This window comes from Budorcas taxicolor, chromosome 5 (genome assembly GCF_023091745.1).
Source record: "Budorcas taxicolor isolate Tak-1 chromosome 5, Takin1.1, whole genome shotgun sequence".
Taxonomy (NCBI): domain Eukaryota; kingdom Metazoa; phylum Chordata; class Mammalia; order Artiodactyla; family Bovidae; genus Budorcas; species Budorcas taxicolor.
This window is the reverse complement of record NC_068914.1, coordinates 134165871-134191155: the sequence shown is the minus strand read 5'-3', so window position 1 is coordinate 134191155 and position 25285 is coordinate 134165871. Positions and strand designations below refer to the sequence as shown.

At 36.1% G+C, this 25285-nt stretch overlaps 1 protein-coding gene across 3 annotated transcripts in view; it reads left to right on the top strand.

Moving 5' to 3' along the window:
• Nucleotides 1-25285, top strand: part of PLEKHA5 (pleckstrin homology domain containing A5) — a 258925-nt gene that overhangs the window by 216691 nt on the left and 16949 nt on the right. For 2 of the 3 annotated variants that reach the window (XM_052641064.1, XM_052641062.1), the window contains exons 13-19: nt 4177-4239; nt 5432-5512; nt 5648-5797; nt 17874-17975; nt 20806-20917; nt 21818-21864; nt 23648-23765. In XM_052641064.1, the coding sequence (XP_052497024.1) occupies nt 4177-4239; nt 5432-5512; nt 5648-5797; nt 17874-17975; nt 20806-20917; nt 21818-21864; nt 23648-23765 (673 nt within the window). Of the gene's footprint in view, nt 1-3617; nt 3654-4176; nt 4240-5431; nt 5513-5647; nt 5798-17873; nt 17976-20805; nt 20918-21817; nt 21865-22643; nt 22833-23647; nt 23766-25285 lie in introns of all 3 variants that reach the window. The other variant, XM_052641061.1, reaches the window with a different exon arrangement.

Here is a 25285-nt window from a genome sequence, read left to right as displayed (position 1 = left end):
AAAAAAAAAAAAACCTGAAATTGCACAGAACGGGAAGATCTGAAGGTCTAAGAGCAGCAGCCATGCCTGAGTTTGAAATATGGACAGCCAGGTAATCAATATTGACTATCAGTGCTGTCCAATCTAGGGATTGTTTAGTTTCTAGAATTAAGTTTGGTTAATTCTAAAGTTCTTTTCTTTAACTAGCCAGTAGTAAAGTGATTGATTATTGGCAGAGCATCATTGGTAGATAAAAGTGACAGACACATTTCTTAAACGCTGTCTGTATAGACTTTTATGAATTGAAATTACATCTTGTTTTCCTCCAGATTTTCCTTCTAGTGTTATTATTGAAAGAAAATCTTTATGAAAATTTTTGTTGTACACATGATGGTTTGCTTTTCTGGGATTGCGTTGCAGTGCTGTCTTGATGGGTTCTTGAAATTCAGCTGAAAATGAAGTGGCAATACGGGCTTCCCAGGTGGCACAGAGGTAAAGAATCCACGTGTCAGTGCAGGAGACACAAGAGACTCGGGTTTGATCCCTGGGTCAGGAAGATCCCCTAGAGAAGGAAACGGGAACCCACTCTAGTATTGCGTGGCAAACCCCATGGACAGAGGAGCCTTGCGAGCTACATTCTGCAGCGTCACAAGAGTTGGCACATGACATAACATAGCATAACAGTGTTTTATGACCAATTATTCTGAGTCATAGCCATTTCAGTTTTCTCTCAGGAGACCCTCTGTGTTCCATTTTCCTAAAAGAAAGAGGACACCTGAGAAATTACCTAAGCAGTATTTTTTTTTTAATTTTTGGGGTCACCATTCAGTATGCAAGATCTTAGTTCCCTGACATGGGATTGAATCCATACCCCCTACAGTGGAAGCATGGAGTCTTAACCACTGGATCACTAGGGAAGTCCCAGTAATTTTCTTAAAATTAGTCAAATAAAAAGAACCTAAAACTGAATCAAAGCAAATGTTGAGTGAGCATCAAGTTTAAAAATTCCTCTGGTTCTATTAATCATTCTATCTCCTTTCACAAGTACAATTTGTACTAGAATTTTTATAGCATAATTAATATCAGTGAAATTAATCACATGATAATTGTTTTAAAAGATACAAGTTGATTAGCAAATATGCATGCATAGCCCTAAGAGCATTTTTGAGTTTTTGTAGGACATGTCTAATTTTATCAAAATATTTCCCCTTGGATCTGTTTTTGTCTTTTATGTATATATTCATATGCTTCAAAAGATATATATATATATATACATATATATATTTCACATACTTAAAAGGGATACTGTAGAAGGTTCAGTTTTAATTGGCAGAAGTGATTTTGTTTAACTTAATGCCAAACCAGTTTTTAAAAAGATTATGATACTATACCATGAAAAAGTTCTGAATTTCTAAATATAATGCATATCCTTATATAATCAGTAAAGTCTATATAATATGCTTCTCAAACTGAATTAATTACTTAAGTAACCCCCTGTCACTTAACTTTTCTAGTGTTGCAGAGGTACCTCAAACAACGGTCTTCAAACTCAGAACTTTCTTGCTAAAGATGTGTTTGAAAAATTATAAAAAATATTGCCATGAAACATTATTTCATGTAGAACTTGAGTTAATCAGAGTATTCATGAAGTTAATGTTTCTTATTACTAGGATTTTGATATGGAGAACAAAATAGTAAACTTCTTTGATTCCAGATGGAAATTTTTAAAAATAAATTATATTCTAGAATTCCATGGTGGTACAGTGGTTAGGACTTGGCAGTTTCACTGCCATGACTCAGTTTCAGCCCCTGGTTGGGAAACTAAGATCCCTCAAGCCTTGTGGTGTGGCCAAATTTAAAAAAATTTTTTTTTTCAAATTAAAAAATAATTTTAAATAAATAAATTCATCTTTTCTTAAAATCATCAGTAATTAAAATCAGTAATAGGAAATGGACCATGCTTAAAAGTTAATTTCTTAGTTAATCTACTGTACTCCAGTTTTTTAAAAAAAAGTTAATTGTTTAAAGAACCATCTTGTTTTCTTATGCTTTTCTTTTCTTCTGACAGGCAAAAGAAATGCATATTGGAAGATTAATTATTTTAAGATTTTATTAGTTGATACCCAGTTATCTTTATTGAATAAGTTGATAAAAGGTTTAGATAAATCTTCTTTGGTACCAAAAACACAGGTACAACAAAATAAATCTAATTTGTGTGTAATATTATTTCTGTGGTTTTCAGGAAATAGCATTCTAAAATTATAAGTACACAATATACATCTTTCCTTTTTATAATTTGCCAACTCATATGAAAATGCAGTGAGATTCTGTAAATAAAAATGTTATACCATTATCCAAAATATTTGTTATAAATTACTGAGTTTTCATTTTTTAAATACTTGGCTTTTTCTCTTTTGACTTGGGATATAAGGTGCAAATCACATTTTAATCTAGATATAGCACTATTTATGCCCAAATTATACATGCCATGGTTTAGTAAAGCTGTTTGGCGTTTAAATATTAAATAAGCAAAGTCTTTGTAGACATTTAGCAGCTGAAGGCTTTACATCTTTTATGTTTTAGAAATGAGAAATACTGATTTTGGCGTTTCTGACTTTTTTTTGTCATGGATGAAAGCATTTTAAAACTTATTTTTCACTACTTTCTTTAGATAGAAGTATAAACTCTTCTTGGATCTAGGTGCTTTTATTTAGAATGACAGTCGACACTTTGCAGGACATATTCAGTGGCCTTTATTTTAAAATAGTGCATAAATATTCTGGCTTTTGTCATTCAATTCATTTTTCATGTGATGTTCTTTTCTATGAAAGTTCTGTGGTTTAATAATCACTGTGCATACCCCTTAAGTAGTCACAGAATCATTTGCATGAGGTACGTGAAAGCAATGTCTTGAAGTGAAACATGGAAACCAGGATTGATTATTATTGTATGTTTGGAATGCTTATTACCTTTTCTAATCTTCTGATTTCCACATTCCTAGATCCATTTAAAGTTATCTATTGTTTAAATAGTGCCTTCTTGAGATACACCTGTTAAGCAGTTTTTTACAGAGAAGGCATATATAGTTGTAACTTTTATATTCTTACGCATTTGTAGTGAAATTTAATTTTCCAATCTAGAATGTAGTTGGGATACATAATTCCTGTCCCCATTTTGAGAAAAAGTAGACCACTTTGTGAACATGCATTGAGCCCCAATTACATTTTCCTGCTATGTTTTTCTTACACTGTCTGCTGCTGCTACTGCTAAGTCACTTCAGTCGTGTCCGACTCTGTGCGACCCCGTAGACGGCAGTCAGTCAGTTTTGCCTGCAGAGGCACTATGATATAATCCATGGTATAACTGACTGGAATGGCTTATTGAAATCTTGGTTAGCACAGTCAGAAATAAGGATTGGCTTGACCAAAAGATATTTGGAAGAAGCTGAAAATAGGATGTTTGAATACAATGAGTAGAAATTCATTACAATATAATAAAACAGATGGTGTCAATGAACACATCCTTACTTTTTATGAAATTTGGCCGTCCATATTTATACTGTAGACTTTCAGTTTTAAGAGATTCTGAGTGCTTTTCCTCTTTTCGATTAAACCCATCCTTTTCCTCCATTCTTTTAGTTCTTAAGACAGAGGAACAAGATAAGTCTATACTGTGTATGTGTGTTTATATATTACATATATGTATACAATGTGTTCTAGGTTTTGTTAATAAAATTGTACAAAGATGTGTTGGCATCTGAATGTACACATACACAGTTGTGTGGTTATGTGTATACCGTTGAAAGCACGGTTTTTGACTGCTGAAATAATGCCTGATTCGAGATTTGATTCAGTACAGCTGCTCTGATTGTATTTGTCAATTTTTTTCATTAAAATAATGTGTGTCTCGCAAATGGAAAACATAAGGTGCTGCATAATTTTATTTGACCAGCTTCTTATTTTGTCTGACAAGCTCAAGGCAACATCATTCTTACGTATCTTGCATATTGATTGTATTGATGTTCAATAATTTTCTATTTTTGTAATGATCTGTGTTTGAACTAAACTTTTTAAAAGTATAGAATCATTAAAAACCCATTTCTGTTGTTGTTATATGAATTAAAATGTTAACTATAGACTAAGTAAATGTATATTTTTAATCACTTTTAAAGTTGCTGTGTGACATTTTCCCTTATAGCTGTCACAGGATGAATGCAGAGGCACATTATACAAATACAGACCTGAAGAAGTAGATATCGATGTAAGTATTAGCAAGCAGGGTATTATCAGTGCTCTGCCAAAACGCTGGAAATAAGCATGACAAAAAAGATTTCCTCTTCCTGTTCTGCCCTCCAAAATGACATCAAATAAATAACGTTTTCTTCTTTTGCACTTAGATTCAATTAAATCCTCACTCCCTGACTTGTCCTCTTCCCACCCCACCCCCATAGTTAGCAGCTGAACAAATTTAGAATCATTTAAATGAAAGTGAAGAGTATTTCTGATATAAAATTATGAAGGATTAGAGACAAAGTAAACCTTTGTCTTCTGGAGAAAGTGTCAACCTCTAGAAATTCTGTCACTGGATCCTTTTGTTATTGCTGTTAATTGTGTTTTACATCACTAACGTCCTTATTTATATCTCATTCTTCCCTCATTTCTGCTGGTTTTATTCCACTGAGCTGTACCTCCTTCTCATTTCAATGCATCCCATCTGATGTGGCTTGAGTTGTGTTGTCTAACAAAGATAAGGTGGTTACTTTAATAGATAAATGACAAGGAAAGAATCTCAAATTTCTTGCTTTCTTGTGTCATTATGCAGTAACACTTGGGATATATTTACTGTTTGTTCCGGGTTTTTATTTTCAGATATGTGATGAACTGGTTTATTGCAGGACCGAAGTCTTATTAAAGTGCTCTCTCATGTTTTTATAATTAAAAAATTGAGGTATTATCAAGAATTTAAAACATTAAAATTGTTGAAAGTTATTTTTCTCCATTAGCAATATTTTTACTTGTATTATTATAGAGGCAATTTTTTCTGAAGAACACAAAAGCATAATTTAAAAAATATAGAAAGAGAATCCAGCCTGTGTTTTAATTAAGGATTGCATAAGTTACTTAAACTCTCCAGCAGTTTGTAGAGAAAATATCTTAACCCCATTAAAACGATTTGCTGAAGTCATAGGAGACTGCCTGGTTACTAAGAGTATTTTGAATTGTGTAAGTTAAATAGTACGGTGGGAAATGCTTTTTTACTTTATATGCATTTTTTAAAGCGTCGTATCTCTGTATTCTATATTTTAATTTTTATTTTATTGATTGAAATGAAGATTGACCTGATTAGCTATTCCTTGGCTGTTTTAAATGTGAGGGTTTTTTTTGTTATGCCTAAATCCAATTACAGGAAAAATTAAAAACTGCTAACAAAAGACATCTTCTCTGTAACCTAGGCCAAGCTAAGCCGACTGTGTGAGCAAGATAAAGTGGTACACGCTCTGGAGGAGAAACTTCAGCAGCTCCACAAGGAGAAAGTAGGACAATTATGTTTATTATCTACAACTGATTTTACTTTATATGATGATTATCAGGACACTGATAACTGAAGTAGAAAAGAATTAATTCGATGATGCAGAACATTAAGTGTAATCATTTTTTTATTATAATAGTACACGCTTGAGCAAGCTTTGCTGTCAGCCAGCCAAGAGATAGAAATGAATGCAGATAACCCAGCAGCCATTCAGACCGTGGTGCTTCAGAGGGACGATTTACAAAACGGACTGCTCAGCACATGTCGTGAACTCTCTCGAGCCACTGCAGTAAGTAGCAGAGTTTCCTTCCTAGTAAACACCAGAATGGTATGCTGTTCTTTTTTTTATTATTTAATTTATATCATTATAATTGGGCTTTCTGTAGGATTTTTCTTTATTAGTACAAAATTTTTAATTTGTTGCTCTTAAGACTAACCAAAGGTGGTCTTTGTTTTTTTAATTAGTGGACCTTGTGTTCTTTGTGAAATAGTTTTACAGGGAATGTCAACACACCTGTTTATATATTATGAAGATGAAAAGTTCTTTATAACATTAAAAGTTGTTGCTGTTAGGAAAATAAATGTCACGTTAGAATAATTTTTGGAAGGTGATAATTGGATTCATTGAACCAGCCGTTTCAATTAAAGGCTCCTGAGAAATGCTTTTAAGAAGCCGCCAGCATTACCATTTTACAGCTGCAGTGTGATCTAAGGTTAGATGATAGTTTTGAGTAAGAAATATAATTAACAGAACCTTTAACCCGTAGTCCAGTTACTTTATAATAAAGAGTCTCCTGGGATTACCAAATCTAAAAGTCTTACTTAAGAGTTTATAAATTGAGTGTTTTATGAGTTTAAAGAGTCTGCTTTAGATCCTATGACGTACTCATTTCTAAACATAGTAAGAGCACCTGCCCAGGCAGCCCTTTGAAAGGGAAAAAAGCCATCTGTTACAGAACTGCAAACACACCCTTGTGTGTACCTTCCGTGGGCTGTTTAGGGAGCAGCTACCTTTGAAGAAAGTCCTCAGACAGTATAACTTAACAAAGAGAGGTCTTTCCTAGCTGGGAAGCTACCAGACTCAACATGGCATCCATTCTAAACACTAAATTCACTTTCCAAACACAAACTACTTTTAAAGGAATATACTATGGTTTTATATAAATCATAACTTGGTTTTTGTGACTCTTAAGTACTTTATATTTTATATACCTATTATTCCTGCCTGTCAGTGCAAGAGATACAGATTTGATCCCCGGGTTAGGAAGATTCCCTCCCTGGAGTAGGAAATGGCAACCCACTCCAGTATTCTTGCCTGGAGAATCCCATGGAGAGAGGAGCCTGGTAGGCTAAGATCCATAGAGTCACACAGAGTCAGACACAACTGAAGCGTTTTACCATTCTTTAAAACAAACAAACAAAAATACTGATACTTCCATTATCTCATCTGAGTTTCTTAATTATACACTGGCATAGATAGATATTTTAAGAATTTAATATCCTTGCAGTTGTGATCTCCTTGAAATCAGAACCATATCTTATTCACCTTTGTAACTCTAGCATTCAGCAATATAGGATGTGCATTAAAAATGTGATAAATCGGGGACTTACTGTTGGTCCAGAACAATGCAGGGGATGTGGGTTCAATCCCTGATCAAGGAACTAAGACCCCACATTCCACGGGGCAAGTGAGCCTGCACCACAACGAAAGATCCTGCATGACACAACTAAGACCCACTGCAGCCAAATTAAAAAACTGTGATGAATGAACTGAATGACTTACCCAGCGTTATAAAGCCAATTGAATGCAGTGCCTCCTAGAGATCAACTCCAGGTCTTCTAGCCATAACCCTGAAGCCTTAGGTCTACATAGCTTTTTATAATATTGTCATAAAGAAATGTTATCTACAAGGAAGTAGTCATTTAGTGCATCAGTGATGGGTAGGATTTGGAAGAAAGGTGAAGTGAAGGGCAGCCCATACAGGACAAAACGCTCTGAATTATAGCTGACAGATGAGAATGTGAAGGGCATATTTGGAGAAGCAAGAAATAGAACTGAGTAGCTGGCTGGAATCGAAGGTAGGAAATACGAGATAAGGAAGGGAAAGAGGGGTTAAGCTGTCAGTGCCAAGTTAATGAAAAGCTTGGAATTTGTATGACAGTCTGAGTCAAATCAAAATTAAGTTGGAAACTATTTGACAATTTGGTGTCCGTGATAAAAAGTTTTAGAGATATATAGTGTTTAATTGAACTATTATTTCTTCCCTTACCAAAAAGTTTTCGTAACTTAAATCTCATCTGTAGGCTCTCTCCCAAGATACCTCCAGTCCTGATGGAAGTTTATCAGATACGTTCAAAGAAATAATCATTTTTGAGTATCTCACTTTCTGGTTGTTACTGCATATGATCACTTTGCTGGGATTTTTTTTTTTCCTTCGCCTTTAGCATTATTCACTGGTCATTTATAAACCCTCAATATGTTCTTCTAAGACAGGTCTTAATGCATAGACTACAAACTGTTATCCATGCCTTCAAGTAAACATATTCATATTTGTAGCTTAGGGCTACAAATGGTTGGAACTCACTGGATGTTGACAAGACTTAAATTATATCTCTGCCAAAAGAATCCCAAAGGATTCCTCTGATTCTTTAACAGTTGATTTTGGGGCATTGGTTCCAATCCAGGTCCTGAGATATAAAAGATATAAGGTATGATGTTAGAGCAGAGCTTTGATCTTCTCACCTGGTTGGCCACTGAGGTATTAAAACCAAGATTTAATACATGCCAAACATGTAAAGCAGTGTTGCCTATGTGTTTAATTCTTGATGCAGTGTCTCTTCTCTCTAAATCCTATTCAACACACACACACACACACACACACACACACACACACACTCATGCATGAGTGTGCTTTAAATTTAAAGCACATGATGTCTTTGTGTGCTCTCCTGGCCTCTGCTTCTTTTTTTCTTTGTTTTTAATTTTGTTTTAACTTTATTCTACTCCTTTTTGACCTAAGTCTAATTAGTAGGAAGGATCATTGTAACAGTCAGTTATCCCTTGAAAATTGTCAGCATGTCGCTGTCTTAGTTTGGGTTTTTTCTGAAAGCAGAGCCCAGGATGAGGACCTGGGAGCTGTTTCCAGGAAACGAAAGTGATGGAGGAAGTGTGGAGAATGAGTCGGGGCGGGGTGTGGGGAGTGGCCGGGAGAAGAGCCAGCGGAGGTTCACTGCTGAGTTGGTCGCCACTGTGGACTAGTAGGGACCCTCTGAGGAAATGAGCTAAATATTTCTAGATTTCCCACTGAGAGGTGGGGAGGCTGGGCTGTCTCTCACTCCTTGGTCGCAGTTGCCCCGGGGTCCTTAATTCACTGGCATTTCCAGAGTGCCCTAGTTGATTGACCATCAACACTGGCACACGTGGAGTTGACCACAGTGCCTTGAAATCAGGTGAGCAGAGGGCTAAGCATCTGCTCCAGTCACCTTTTTCAGGAAGTTTACATTTAGGCTTTGTCTCTGATTGTAAGAGAAATATTCTGATGCTTTATTCACTCAGCAGTGTTGCCTTTATTCTTTCTGACAGCTCAAGGAGCCAGGTAAAGCAGATGCTCTTCACATGCCTTAGATGAGAATTTAGGGTTCATCCAGTAATGGTAGCAAAATATATTTGTATTTCTGTGTTACGTACAGATATTATCCGGTTTGATCCTTAAGCAGATACTATGCAAAATAGCTGTAATAATTATCTCCATGTTATTTTCATTTTCATTACCTCCACTGCACAGATGAAGAAGCAACTCAGGTTCATGGAGGTTAAATGACTTCCAAAATGACATAACCAATTAAAAACAGATCAACACCTAAATCCAGGACTTTTAAGATTTTTTTTTTCAATGTGGACCATTTTTAAAGTATTTATTGAATTCGTTACATTACTGCTTCTGTTTTATGTTTGGATTTTTTTGCCTTGAGGCATGTGGGATTTTAGCTTCCTGACCAGGGATCAAACCCTCATCCCCTACAGTGGAAGGTAAAGTCTGAACCCCTGGGCCACCAGGGAAGTCCCTAGGATTTTTTTATTCTTGGACTTCTGTATTTTCTACTCCACTTTACTCTTTGTAGTTACATAATTTGTATTTTCTGGAACATGGAATCAAATCTAGATTCTCTTAATCAAACATTAACAGTCAAAATTCCATGGTTCAATCCTGGGTTTTGGCACCAAAGAAATACATGAACAAGTAAATAAAAATAAAGTTGGAATTTAAAAAAAAGAACCATAAAGCCCCCCAGTCATCCTGAATCATGCTAGTAGATGGTCTATGCATTTATCCACTGCAGAATAGGACCAATATATGAATAGTAGTAAACATTGTGAATATTTCTGGAGCAGTTTATTGGGTGCCAGATTCCATTATAAGTGTTTTCACACATAGTTAAGCCATTTAAGAACCCTTTCACAGGGATACTATTACTACTGTGTTAAAAATGGAAAAATGAAACAGAGAGATTGCCCAGAGTTACAGTGAAGGAGCATTTTGTATAGACTTCCAGTAACTTTAAATTTACTTTCTAGACCAGATTCTGCATGGGAGGGACTTAAGTCAATGGAGACTTTAGACTAGAAGGATAAAGTTTAACAGGCTGGGGAAGAGGACAGATAACCCACCTTGAAGAGAAGCGTGCACTTGAAATCTTCATCTTCTCATTCTCCGTATCACACAGAGCTGCTGAGAATTATAGCAAAGTGTGATTTTTTTTAAACAAATCTATTGACATACATGGATTGTCATGAAATACACTTTGAAAGATTTCATGATGATTTTTAAATACACTGGTTGTTTCATGATTGTAATACAACATCCTAGGAATAGAGGCAGCCAGGGGTGATAAACCTCCTGAAATGCCGCAATGGAAAGTACCCAGTAACACTCGTGAGGTTGGGGGAATCAAAAATCAAGTCTAAATCTCAGCAAACCTCAGCTTCTAACTACGAGTTTAGAGGAAACAGAAAACAGAAGCACAAGCTAAGCAATACCACAGGAATTCAGTTAACAGAATCTAACATGGGAGAAATTCTATAGAACAAGTGACCCATTCTCTTCAACAAATAAGTAGCAAAGGAATAGACAAGGACATTGTTACAGTTTAAAATATTTTTTCGGACTTCCCTGGTGGTCCAGTGGTTAAGAATATGCCTGCCAATGCAGGGGACACAGGTTCAGTCCCTGGTCTGGGAAGATTCCAGAGCTCTGAGCCTTTGCTCTAGGGCCTGTGTTCTGCAGCAAGAGAAACCAGGACAGTGAGAAGCCCGAGCACCACCGCTATGGAGTAGCCCCTGCCGGCCGCAGCTGGAGAAAGCCCCACAGCCATGAAGAGCCAGCACAGCTAAAAATAAAGAAAATAACTTTTAAAATATATTTTTAAAGTAATACATGTGTGTGCTCAATCGCTCAGTTGTGTCTGACTCTTTGAGAACCCGTGGACTGTATGTAGCCCTTCAGGCTCCTCTGTCCAAGGGATTTTCCAGGCAAGGATACTGGAGTGGGTAGCCATTCCCTTCTCCAGGGGATTTTCCCAACCCAGGGTTTGAACCCAGGTCTCCCGCATTGCGGGCAGATTCTTTACCATCTGAGCCAACAGGGAAGCATATTAGTTATTAAAATTCATTAGAATTTGTCTGTTATCTTTTTCATTTTTGTTTCTTTTATGAGGTGTTTATAAATGAAACCATATAATCTCTGGTACTTGCTTTGAAATGATCCCATGGGGATGGAAAATGGATTCTATAGATGAAACCAGATTGATCATGTATTGATAACTTTTGCATTTGGGTGCTTGTTGGCTACATTTGTTTATATTTGGAAATTTCCCTTGTACATATCTGAGGAGGATTAACTGCTAACAAAGGGGGAGCATATTAGATCTTTTCTTGTGTTCTATTCTACTTTTATTATTAGAAAAATTCATTATATCTTCAATTTGTACAATAAAAAGCAACCATTTTCTTTGAGATAGAATATTATTTTGTTTCAAAGAGAAGATTAGAGGAGAAACTAAATATATGAGTTGAAGATTATAACTAGCCAGTACATTAAAGATTATAAGTAGCCAAAAAAGTAAAATGACTAATTGTTATCATAAACTAGATATTTAAAATAAAGGTAGCTCTGTAACTACCTGATTTAGTTGAACCTCACTTTATATAGTTTGAATTTGTCTCTTGTAACATCTTTTTAGGTTTAAAAAAGCCAATATACTAGTTATTATTAGATAGTATAATAAGATATGTGTTTGGTAAGTAGTGATTTTTATCTCTGATGCAGTTATATACTAAGGCAAGTATAAAATCATTTAAAATATTATTTTTTAAAAATTATTCAAATTCTAAACACATTGTTAATATCTATGCCGACAAATCTCTACATCGTGAAGGTAAAACTGAAATTACATTAACCTTATTTTGATTAATCTCAAAAATCAACTAGTTCTGATACCCAGTTGACAGAATTGTTATCATTGGGTAGTAATAGCCAAAATTAATATTTTTTGTGCCTAATCAGTGAAACATAATGGTAAATTTAAATTTTTGTTTGCTGTTTAGTCGCTGAGTCAGGTCCGACTCTTTTGCAACCCCATGGACTGTAGCCTGTCAGGCCCGTCTGTCCATGGCATTTTCCTTCCATGTGCCATTTCCTTCTACAGAGGATCTTCCTAACCCAGGGATTGAACCCACAACTCCTGCATTGCAGGTGGATTGCTGAGCTACCAGGGAAGCCAGATTTAAGTACTGCAGTATTTTAATTTTCCAAGGTGTAGTTGTGGACATTCATCTGTAATATTTAAACATGAAGAATTGTGGGAGCTTAAGAAGCTAATTTTTTTGTTGTTCAGTTGCTAAGTCATGTCCAACCTTTTGCAACCCCATGAACTGAAGCATGCTGGGCTTCCCTGTCCTTCACTGTCTCCCGGAGTTTGCTCAAACTCATGTCCTTTGTGTCAGTGATACCATCCAAGCATCTCATCCTCTGTCGCCTCCTTCTTCTCTTGCTCTCAGTCTTTCCCAGCTTAATGAGTTGGCTGTTCGTGTGTATCATATTGTATAACTATCCCCATGGGTAGATTTTGTTATAAATTGCCATTGGTTCTGGACAAGGAAAGGAAAGTTCTTATTATATTAAAAACTTGGAAATGAATCATCAGTCTTAAACCCTTCTTAATAAACCTCGCAATACGGTGCTGCTGTGTCTCTGTAGTTACATATTAAAATTCTCTTTCATCTCTTGTTGATAGTCTGGGGTTTCATTGCCTCTGAATGTTGCAGACCTACTTAAACTTTGGGTTTTTTTCCCCCTACAGTAGCCAAATCTTATTTCAGTATAGACTGTAAAGAAGTAACCACTATTACAATTTACTTGTTGCATGCCATAAACTTAGACTGAGTCAAATTTTAAAAAGTTTTCTGCCATCCTTGCAGCAAGTCCACATAGGCACGTGCGCTCTGTTTTTAAACCTTTGTTAGAGTAGAACATTTTCAGAAAAATACACAGATTAACCGCACAGACATGGCCAACATCCTTATCAAGGCATTGCATTTTAATGGGATGCTTTCTTCTCCATGACTGCCTCCTCCCCCAAAAAAGTGACTACCTGACTTTTCAACTATATATTAGGTTTGCCTGTCTTGGACTTTGTTAAAGTATAACCGTATAGGATATACTATTTGGCTTCTCTTAACATTATGAGGTTGATCCATGTGGTTCTAAATCACAGGATTTATCTCATCCTCTTAACTATATGGCTTGAAAAGTCCAGGTCTTTATTGAAAGCACTGCTGTGTTTCCTGACTTGTGCCTGTGATTTTAAGATAATTGTATATGTGCAACTCATCACCCCTTTTAATTGCCTTAGTGTACCTAGATATTATCTTCTTGACAAAAAATGCTAATGTCACATTTAAAGATTTTAACCCTGTACTCGGATAAGCCACTAAACTCTTTAATGAAATGCTTGGCCAGGTGTTGGGAGGACTGGTATGGTGCCAGTGCTGCCCTGTTGCTGGCTGCTTCCCATTGACTTGTGTTACTACTCACATGTAATCGTGCTGAAGGAGCCCAGAGGGAAAGGCAGAAACAGGTACAGCAGGATAATGGTGCTGGTACAGTGGAACGGCAGGACTCTCCAGGTTAGGGAAATTCAAACTATATTGTGTTACCTCACCCCTAGAATATTAGGAAAGTAGGCTGCCTGTAGATCTCTGTTTTTTATGTGAAGGACAAGAATTCCCCACCATCCTAAAATGTTCTCGGATTTAGTTGCCTCTGTAGCAGCTTTGGGCTTCCAAGGTGGCTCAGTGGTAAAGAATCTGCCTGCCAATGCAGGAGACACAGGAGATGCGAATTCAATCACTGGGTCAGGAAGATCCCCTGAAGGAGGAAATGGCAACCCACCCCAGTATTCTTGCCTGGAGAATCCCATAAACAGAGGAGCCTGATGGATTACAGTTCACGGGGTTGCAGAGAGTCAGACACAACTGAGCGTCTGAGCACACACGCAGCAGCTTTGGTCTCCCTCTGAACTTTTCTACAAAAGAGGTTCTCTGTCTGCCTGGCAATGCCATCTCCTTACATTGCTGGACTGCCACTGAGTCTGTTCAGTCGCTTAGTGGTGTCTGACTCTTTGCAGCCCCATGGACTGCAGCACGCCAGGCCTCCCTGTCCATCACCAACTCCCGGAGGTTACCCAAACATGTGTCCATTGAGTCAGAGATGTCATCCAACCATCTCATCCTCTGTCGTCCCCTTCTCCTGCCCTCAACCTTTCCCAGCATCAGGGTCTCTTCCAGTGAGTCAGCTCTTCGCATCAGGTGGCCAGAGTATTGGAGTTTCAGCTTCAACATCAGTCCTTCCAATGAACACCCCAGACTGATCTCCTTTAGGATGGACTGTTGGATCTCCTTGCAGTCCAAGGGACTCTCAAGAGTCTTCTCCAACACCATAGTTCAAAAGCATCAATTCTTCAGCACTCAGCTTTCTTCACAGTCCAACTCTCACATCCATACATGACCCCTGGAAAAGCCATAGTGTTGACTAGACGGACCTTTGTTGACAAAGTAATGTCTCTGGTTTTTAATATGCTGTCTAGGTTGGTTATAACTTTCCTTCCAAGGAGTAAGTGTCTTTTAATTTCATGGCTGCAGTCACCATCTACAGTGATTCTGGAGCCCAAAACAATAAAGTCTGCCACTGTTTCTTCATCTTTTTGCCATGAAGTGATGGGACCAGATGCCATGATCTTAGTTTTCCGAATGTTGAGCTTTAAGCCAACTTTTTCACTCTCCTCTTTCACTTTCATCAAGAGGCTCTTTAGTTCTTCTTCACTTTCTGCCATAAGGATGGTGTCATCTCCATATCTGAGGTTATTGATATTTCTACTGGCAATCTTGATTCCAGCTTGTGCTTCATCCAGCCCAGTGTTTCTCATGATGTACTCTACATAGAAGCTAAATAAGAAGGATGACAATATACAGCCTTGACATACTCCTTTCCCTATTTGGAACCAGTCTGTTGTTCCATGTCCAGTTCTAACTGTTGCGTCCTGACCTGCATATAGGTTTCTCAAGAGGGAGGTCAGGTGGTCTGGTATTCCAGTCTCTTTCAGAATTTTCCACAGTTGTGATCCACACAGTCAAAGGCTTTGGCATAGTCAGTAAAGCAGAAATAGATGTTTTTCTGGAACTTTCTTGCTTTTTCAATGATCTATCGGATGTTGGCAATTTGGTCTCTGGTTCCTCTGCCTTTTCTAAAACCAGCGTGAACATCTGTAAATTCACGGTTCATGTATTGCTGAAGCCTGGCTTGGAGAATTTTGAGCATTACTTTGCTAGTGTGTGAGATGAGTGCAATTGTGAGGTAGTTTAAGCATTCTTTGCCTGCCTTTCTTTGGGATTGTGATGAAAACTGACCATTTCCAGTCCTGTGGCCACTGCTGAGTTTTCTAAATTTGCTGACAGCACTTTCACAGCAGCATCTTTCAGGATTTGAAATAGCTCAACTGGAATTCCATCACCTCCACTAGCTTTGTTCATATCATGGCATCCGGTCCCATCACTTCATGGCAAATAGATGGGGAAACAGTGGAAACAGTGCCTAACTTTATTTTTTTAGGCTCCAAAATCACTGCAGATGGTGATTGCAGCCATGGAATGAAAAGACGCTTACTCCTTGGAAGGAAAGTTATGACCAACCTAGACAACATATTAAAAACCAGAGACATTACTTTGTCAACAAAGGTCTGTCTAGTCAACACTATGGCTTTTCCAGTAGTCATGTATGGATGTGAGAGTTCGAGTATAACGAAAGCTGAGCACTGAAGAATTGATGCTTTTGAACTGTGGTGTTGGAAAAAAACTTGAGAGTCCCTTGGACTGCAAGGAGATCCAACCAGGTCATCCTAAAGGAGATCAGTCCTGGGTGTTCATTGGAAGGACTGATGTTGAAGCTGAAACTCCAATACTTTGGCCACCTGATGCGAAGAACGGACTCATTTGAAGAGACCCTGATTCTGCGAAAGATTGACCTTGGGAGAAGGGGACAACAGAGGATGAGATGGTTGGATGGCATCACTGACTCAATGGACATGAGTTTGGGTGAACTCCAGGAGTTGTTAATGGACGGAGAGGCCTGGCATGCTGTGGTTCATGGGGTCGCAGAGTTGGATACGACTGAGCAACTGAACTGAAATGAACTGTACTTTCACAGCATCATCTTTTAGGGTGATGAGTCTGTTACCCTCATTTTATCCTCCCTGACAATGTATTGTGAGCACTTGTAGAATTATTCTGTATTAAATAGATGACATGTGGTTAAGGATTAAGTATGAAAGTTTTCTCTCTGATTTGAGGTTTAGAGATAGTTTTCTTTTCCCCAAAGAAGAAAAGTATAGGTGGGTAGTACCTCTGTCAAGTCTCTACAAGCAGGATTCACTATATTAGTTAGCTGCACTAGGTTTATTTGTTGTTGTTCAGTTCCTAAGTTGTGTCCAACTCTCTATGACCTATGGAGTGCAGCACACTAGGCATCTCTGACCTTCACTATCTCCCAGAGTTTGCTCAAACTTATGGCCATCAAGTCGGTGATGCCATCCAACCATCTCATCCTCTGTCGACCCCTTCTCCTCCTGCTTTCAATCTTTCCCAGCATCTGGGTCTTTTCCAGTGAATTAGCTCTTCACATCAGGTAGCTGAAGTATAGCAGCTTCAGCTTCAGTCATTCCAATGAATATTCATGGTTGATTTCCTTTAGGATTGGGGCTTCCCTGGTGGCTCAGAGGTTAAAACATCTGCTTGCAAGGCGGGAGACCCTGGTTCAACCCCAGGGTTGGGAAGATGCTCTGGAGAAGGAAATGACAACCCACTCCAGTATTCTCGCCTGGAGAATCCATGGACGAGGAGCCTGGTGGGCTACAGTCCATGGGGTCACAAAGAGTCGGCCACGACTGACAACTTCACTTTTCCTTTAGGATTAATTGGTTTGATCTCCTTGCAGTCCAAAAGACTCTAAAGAGTCTTCTCCAGCACCACAGTTCAAAAAGCGTCAATTCTTTGGTGCTCAGCCTACATTATGGTCCACTCTCACATCAATACATGAGTACTGGAAAAGCCATCACATAGCTTTGACTATATGGACCTTTGTCGGCAAAGTGATGTCTCTGCTTTTCAGAATGCTATCTAGGTTTGTCATAGCTTCTCTTCCAAGGAGCAAGTGTCTTTTAATTTTGTGGCTGCAGTCACCATTTGCATTGATTTTGAAGCCCAAGAAAGGAAACCATTACATGACTGTATATTTATTCTAAGTAAATTCATGTCAAGCTTCCAGTGTTATTGAAAATCTGACATGCTAAAAATACAGCCTATTTAGTGTTTTTATTTCTGGACAAATGTTAATCACGACAGATAAGAAAATATTTTACTTATGCCTCTTCTGCATTTTAAGAAACCACTTTCAAGAAAAAATTAATGTATTGTCATGAATAAAATAACATATTTTCTCCAAATAAACCTGTTTAGATCCTACAATCAACTGAGTATTTTGACGTCATGAATGAATAAATAATATAAAGTGTGTTTGTCTGAGTTGTTTGAGGGTTATTTTTGTTTGTTTTTGATTTTTTTAAGTGAAATTTGAATACAGCAGCACAATAATAAATAATTCAGTTGCTCAGCATTCTTCTTAAATTGAGCTAAATGAGAGGAAAAAAAGGGAAATGAGTTATAACATGTTGTACTTTGCCCATTATTGATTACAAGAGTGATAACACACCAGCACATTTTCTCCGTGAAAGTAATTAAAACCCTTTGATTTTAGGAACTGGAACGAGCGTGGAGAGAATATGATAAGTTAGAGTACGACGTAACTGTTACCAGGAACCAGATGCAAGAGCAGCTGGATCGCCTTGGTGAAGTTCAGGTACAGAATTATAATAAGTTTACTTTGTTCTAACTGGCTTTGACTGGTACTGTGCAATCCATCTTGTTGGATTCACTCACAGCTTCAGCATTTGTTGCATAATTAGCTACCTAACATCTGGATTTCGATACTTTCAATGATAGGAATCTTACTGTGTCACAAAATAGCCCAGCCCTCATTGTCTAAAAGCTCTTTATCCTGAGCCCCAGGGTGTTCTGTGCTCCTCGCTGTCACTTGCCATTGAAGTAGCAAATTATTTTATCTATTCTATTTTAAATCCCTCTCTTTTATCAAACTGTTTTAGCCCATTATCTTGACTGCTATATTAATTAGAATAGGGGAAGATGTGGCAACTTTTGGCATAAAGAATCTAATTTTGTGTATAGGTAGATAGGGAGCCAAGGTCCAGGTGTTTGTTTTCTTGTCTGTAAACTGACAATAATAATAGCTGTCTTAAAATATTACCCTGGGGAATGGAGATTATATATGTTTGAAAAAATAATAAAGTCACTTCATACTTGTGATCCTATGTAAATTTAATCATTTGCATTGGAATCCCAGTGGACTGAACAATTCAGTATAATAAATACAGTAAGGCTGACATAGAAAGTCACCTGTCTTCTATGCATGCTATCCAAAATAGAATCACTAAACCACATGTAGTTTTTAGGCCCGTCAGTGTTGCTAGTGTAGTTCTTGGGCATTTGCAGTGTTGCTAGGAATTTTTAATTATCTAAATTTAAGTAGGCAGGTGTGGTTGTGACTTCTGTTTTGTACACTGAAGTTACTAAATGCAATATTAAAAAAATGGTAAATATCTAAAATATAACCAAGGGATCAGTAAACTTTATCTGTAAAAGGCCAGATATTAAAGACTTTAGATGTTACAAGTATATACACTCTGCCACAAAATCTTTGGTACTTGGGATTTTTAATAACCCCTTAAGAGTAAGAGTATAAAGTTAATTTTTAGGCTGTAGGCCATAAAAAAGAAGCTGTGAACCGAAGCAGTTTGCAGTCCTGATTAACCTAATAAAAAAGGTTCATCACGAAAATTTAGGAGAAGGAAATGGCAACCCACTCCAGTATTCTTGCCTGTAAAATTCCATGGACAGAGGAGCCCGGCAAGCTATAGTCCATGGGGTCGCAAAGAGCTGGCCACGACTGAGCACATGAATATTTAATTAGTATAGGACGTGAGAGAAGACCTGAATAAATGGAGACGTATTAATAGTTATACTGTGTTGTCGATGACCTGATTCAGCCTTATCAGGATGAAAATTGTTCCCATAAGCATAATTCTATTCCAACCAAATTTCCAGAAAAGAAAATCACAAAATGGTTCTATATTTTTAAGGTATAATAAAGATCACAAGCATTTAGACATTTTTTAAAAAAATGAAAAACTAGGAGGCAAATCTTATGAGAAGCAGCGTTGCACGTATAACCTTAGGCCAGTTACATATGCCTCAGTTTCCACTCAGTAAAATAAAAATAATACTAGTATCTAGCCCTGTTGGGTTATTATGATGGTTAAATGTGTTGATTTTTTTTAAGCACTTAGAATAGAACCAGGCAAATAAAACATACTATATATAAAACATATATAATTATTTGTTAAATACATGAGTAAACAATGAAAACCACATAGGAAACTTGGAAAACGACATACTAGGAAGAAGTATCTTGAACCTCTAAAAATTCAACAAGTTACTTAATTAGATTTGCGGAAAACTTTTTCATTTTGGTTTGGAGAAACAGAAATGCATTAGCAAAATAGACAAAGAACGTGAATAGTTTTAATTGATAGAAAACTTAATAACACAGTTTGCTAACAAGTGTTTGAAAAGTTGGTCAGTGTAACTAGGAACCAGAGAAGTGCAAAATAAAATAAAAATGAGGTTTTCATTAAACCCCTTTCAGATACACAGAAATATGTATTATTTTAATTTATTGCAAAAATAAGACATATTCTGTATGTGCAATTGTCTGATTTGTGTAGTTTATATTCCCTCTCACAAGTCTTTATTGGTATTCACATTTCAGGGCTAGCATAATCATGACAATTTTTGTACTTATTACCTGTTTGTTTTTAAGTTATAGTCCTAAAAATTATATTTATTGTTTTACTATGTATCAATGAGTCATAGAGTTTTGTTAGAATCTTACCAATATTATCTTATTTTGGCTTCAATTAGAGTATTTAGCCTAAGGTCATGAAATGGGGTATTAGAGGTAAAAAGAAGTAGATACAACTTTAGGTTGGAATAAAAATGGCAATAATAAAATGGCAAACTGAAAATTTGTCCTGAAAATTCTTTTTAACTCTATCAGTCAAAACTCTTCAAAATATATTCTGTAAATTGCCCTTTCTTTTTTGGCATTTCTCTATGTTCTAGAACTTAGGAAGCTAAAATACTTTCCTTTTTTTCCCCCCTAAAAATGTTTTGTTTAATTTGAGGTTGGTGAGTTTCTGTTCTGTTGTGTTTTTGTGTTGTTTTGTTGGTTTTGGTTTAGGGGAAGTTCCCCATTTTTAGTCCCATGTAGTCAGTATTCCTTCCCGATTGTAAATAATGCAACACAATGCTTATTGAAAAAATGTGAAATAGTGTACCATGTAGGTCTGAAATATTAAATTTTTCTTTCTCTGCTTTATTTCTTTTATCATCGATATTGCAAAACTGAGAACACACAGATTATATTAGTCTCAAACGTAATCCACTGTGGTTCTCATTGTTTAGATATGTAATTAGTGGAATTTATAGCTGTATCTCATGATTTCTCTCCCTCTCGCCGCCCTCACGTGTGGTCTACCCATTTTTACGGATAGACTGAATCAGCAGGAATTCAGCGTGCACAAATTCAGAAAGAACTCTGGAGAATTCAGGATGTCATGGAAGGACTGAGTAAGCACAAGCAGCAGAGAGGCACTTCGGAAACAGGTACATTAGTTTCGTCTTTTATTCTGCACTAATTGACCATATTATTATATCGAAATGGAATGACATGCAGAATTGGATTTCTCTTGTTATTTTACTAGATTTTTGGCATTAGGAAACAGGTACTTTGTAATAATGAATTAGTACCCAAGTTTATATGTAATATAGAAAGCAAAAGTTCTCCCAGCCACACTCAGACAAAAATAAATCATTGTTTTGTGTTTGTAATTATAAACACACACAATATTTTGGTTTGAGTAGTTTTTTCCCCTCAATAGAAGGTGCTGTTTTCATTGGTATGCTTTTTTCTCCTTAACAACACAGTATAGTAACAGCTGTGTAAAAATACATTGTATAGGTAAACTGTAATTTATCAATTTCACTGTTGATGAACAGTGTATTTTTTTCAGTAGGTTGCTTCCAGTAGGTTGTTGGTGGGTTGGTTGAGGGTTTTTTTTTTTGTTTTTCTTTGATATAATGAACATTACTGTGTATATGATGAACATACATGCTAGTACTAATGGATTCTACAAAATGAGAAATAAGTTTACGTTTTTCATTTTGATAGGCACAGCCAAATTGCCCTCCTAAAAGATTGTATCAAATCATACTTAAACCAGTTGTATTTGAGAAAACCCATTTGCCTGTACTGTCGTTTAAATTAGATATTTCAGTTTGTATTTTTAAGGTAATGAGTTTTTAAATTTATTTTATTGAAGTATAGTGGCTTTATTTGTTAATTTCTATGGTATAGCAGTGTAATGGGTTTTAAATTCAGAAAACGTTAATAAACGGGGGGTTAGAAACTAAAGCCTTTGTTGAAATGGAATTGTTCCTTTTTTCTATAGATTTAAGAAGGTATGTTTAGTGTTAAGTAGTTATAGTTTACATTTTTTTTAATAGGTATGATAGGATCAAAGCCTTTCTCAACAGTTAAGTACAAAAATGAGGTAAGTTTGGATTGTTTCTCTAACTATAATTATTTTAATTTATAATTAAAACATGAATTAGAATTTACTCATAATAAAAATGTTTTCTAAATATATCTGTTATTGTCTTAATCTTGAAATTTCACTGGTTCAGTAATTTGGTGCTTTTAATGAGTGTGATCTTTTTCCCTTTTTTTAATGCAAAAAAATTTGAATCACCACTTTTTATCTATGTTAGAACTTTAACATTGTCATACTTTTTCTAATCTAAATAATTTGAGTATTTACTTATCATTGTTTGGTGTATTTTTTAAAGTGTATGAGATAACTGATAGTTGGCTGTGTATCATGCATACCATAAAGAAATTACAGCTATAAAGAGATACTGTCAACCTAGTTGAAAGCATCTGTTGTCTTGAATTTTGTATAAAAGTCAACCAAAAAGAAATGGCTTTTTTTCTCTCTTAAATTTACCTAAACAAAGTAGAGCAAGATTTTTAAAATTAATTCTTTTATTTTTAAAATGAAATACAGTAGTTTCATAAATTTGTTTTGATGTTGAGCTTCAGAGTAAAGCTAACCTATGGTTACCGAAAAAATGAGATGCAACCAAATTTAAAACCCAGTTATTGGCTATCATAAACATTTTCAGTTTTACTTTTTGATATGAGACTCTTGACTTGGCAGTGTCCCTTTAATTTTCTTAAAGTGAATGTAAGTTAACTTACCATTGCAAAGAATTTCGATATACTTAATTCAATATGCTTATCTAAATAAGGTGACTATTCTACAATCTTTAGGAAGAGGAAGTAGTCCCACCTCGTCCTCCACTTCCTCGGTCCTATGACTTTACAGACCAGCCTCCCATAATCCCCCCTCTGCCCAGTGATAGCAGCTCCTTGCTCTGTTATAGCAGGGGCCCAGTCCATCTGCCCGAAGAAAAGAAGATTCACCAAGTTCAAGGATATCCAAGAAATGGATCCCATTGTGTAAGTGGCTGCAATAGCCACAGAGTAATCAACTGTATATCCCCTCATTTTTCCCAACAATTTATTTTTGACTCAATCTTTTCTTTTTATTATTATCAGTATTTTTGTGTTCATATATAACATCGTCTGCGTTTTTCCTGTTTTAGTTTTATGTTGCTTATTTTGTCAATTTTCCCCCCACAATTTTAATATTTCATAGTTTGTTGCTTTTCATGAATATTTTCATCAAGTGGTTATGTTGCATGTGTTTAAGGAGCCATGTTTTAAATCTACCATTTCAGGATATTGGAGGCACAGTGATATCTTTAAATCAGAAAGATGCAAGGAAGAAAAAGATTCTTATCAGGAACGATGAAAAGGCTGGGATGTGGGCAGTTCAGTACAGGAAAACCGTTAGAGCATTTGGACATTGCCAGCGAGAGATATTACCCATGGGAACTAGAAAAAAGCTTAGAGGTTAAGTAAATGTATTAAATGTAATAAGCAAGGAGAAGAGAGCAAGAAAAAAAGAAATAGGGTTAATTGAGTTAATATGATATAATTATTTTCAGACTTTAGTTGTACTATGATAAAAATGTTCTGATGACTTTGTCCTGAAGAGGAATATTCTTAATTTTAAAACCAAAAGATATACTGGTTAAAAATCTTTCAAAGTCTTTTTTTCCCCTATCCTAATTATAACATATATATTAATTGATTTATACACAATATAGCTGACTGAGGCTTTTGATTGTTAAGAGTGTGAGTTTTTGGAGGTAAACATTTTTAAAAAGACTTTTACCTTTTTTTTTTTAATTACACATCTTTCTTTCAAGGGTCCAGATTATAGACTCTACAAGAGTGAGCCAGAATTAACAACAGTGGCAGAAGTTGATGAGTCTAATGGAGAAGAAAAATCAGAACCTGCTTCGGAAATAGAAACTTCTGTTAAAGGTCAGCATTTGCGATATGTCTTATCTCCTGTGTTTTTCACACATTTTAGAAACAAATTCAGTTTGCATGCTGACAGAGTGCATATGCGAGCCCACAGTCCCTTATTTGAAACCTGTGGAATTTGACGAGTTTCTGAATTTAGAAGTTTTCAGATATTGGGACAATAATATGACCCATAAACTGTATATTGTAAGTCACCTTCTCTGCTAGGAATCTCCCTTTTTAAACACAGTAATATTTTTGGACTATTCATCCTTTGTGGGATAAAGACTAAAAAACTTCATGTCAGTTCAGGTGAGGTTTTATTGAGAAATAAGTTTATGTCAAACTTGTGAAAAACTTTTTATTTCCTAACCTGACACTTTATTTTGTGGTTTTTACTCTTTCAAAATTATACATAGAAGAGTAGGAATAAGACAGACTGTTATACAATTTCTATAAAAGTAAATTCTATGACATAATGCTTATTTTTCTGTGTATACTGATTGTCTTTTAATACTTATTTATTTGGCTGTGCTGAGTCTTAGTTGAAGTATGTGGTATCTAATTCCCTGACCAAGGATCAAACCTGGGCCCCCTGCATTGGGAGCTCAGAGTCTTAGCCACTGGACTACCAAGGAAGTCATCTGATTATTTTTTAATGCTAGTCATTCAAGAAATCAATATTATTTTTTTAAAAAAAAGGATAGAGAGGGGGCTATTTAGGAATAAGACAGAAAAAAACAGATATAGTACAGTACTTGAACTTTGAGTTGATCATGGTCTAAAAGAAAAGCTCTAAAGACATTCTTTGGAGAATAATGGACATTTGCATAGGTTCTAGATACTGCCTAATGATGCTGTGAGACTGTGGTTATTTAGGAGATATAGTAAGTGAATTCTGAAACACTTAGGAGTAAAGTTTCTGTGACTTACTTTCAAAAATGTTTCACCAAAAAAATTTGTTAGTGAAAAATACTCTAGAATGTGGGATTTTTCAGAAAAGTAATTTCTGATCATCATTAACTTTCTGGTCAGTTTTTTTAAACCTGCTAGAGGGTCACAAAGTAAATTTTGAACAATATGAAATGGTAATATTCACATAGTTTTTTCCATAATTGGAATATTTTTCAAGGTTTTCTAATGTCAGTGTTTTTTTTTTCCCATTAGAAAAATACTGCTATCTTGAAAAGTTAATATCTATACACCTTTCTCATTCAAATCACATCTTCTCATTGGAAGTCTTTGTTAACTTTCTCTTTTCACAGACAAATTTAAGTGAAAGAGTCACAGTCTTAGTCCTTACCATGTTGTTGCATGTAGTTAAAAATATGCAGGAATTATCAGACAGCAAACAAAAGTAAATGTTTTTGGTAACTAGATATCCTGGCCAATCCTCCCACAAACAGGGATTATAAAAGCTGCTTCAGGGACTTCCCTGGTGACCCAGTAGCTCAAACTCCACAGTTCCGATGCAGGGAGCCCCAGTTCACTCCCTGGTCAGAGAACTAGATCTTACATGCCATAACAAAGAAGTTGCA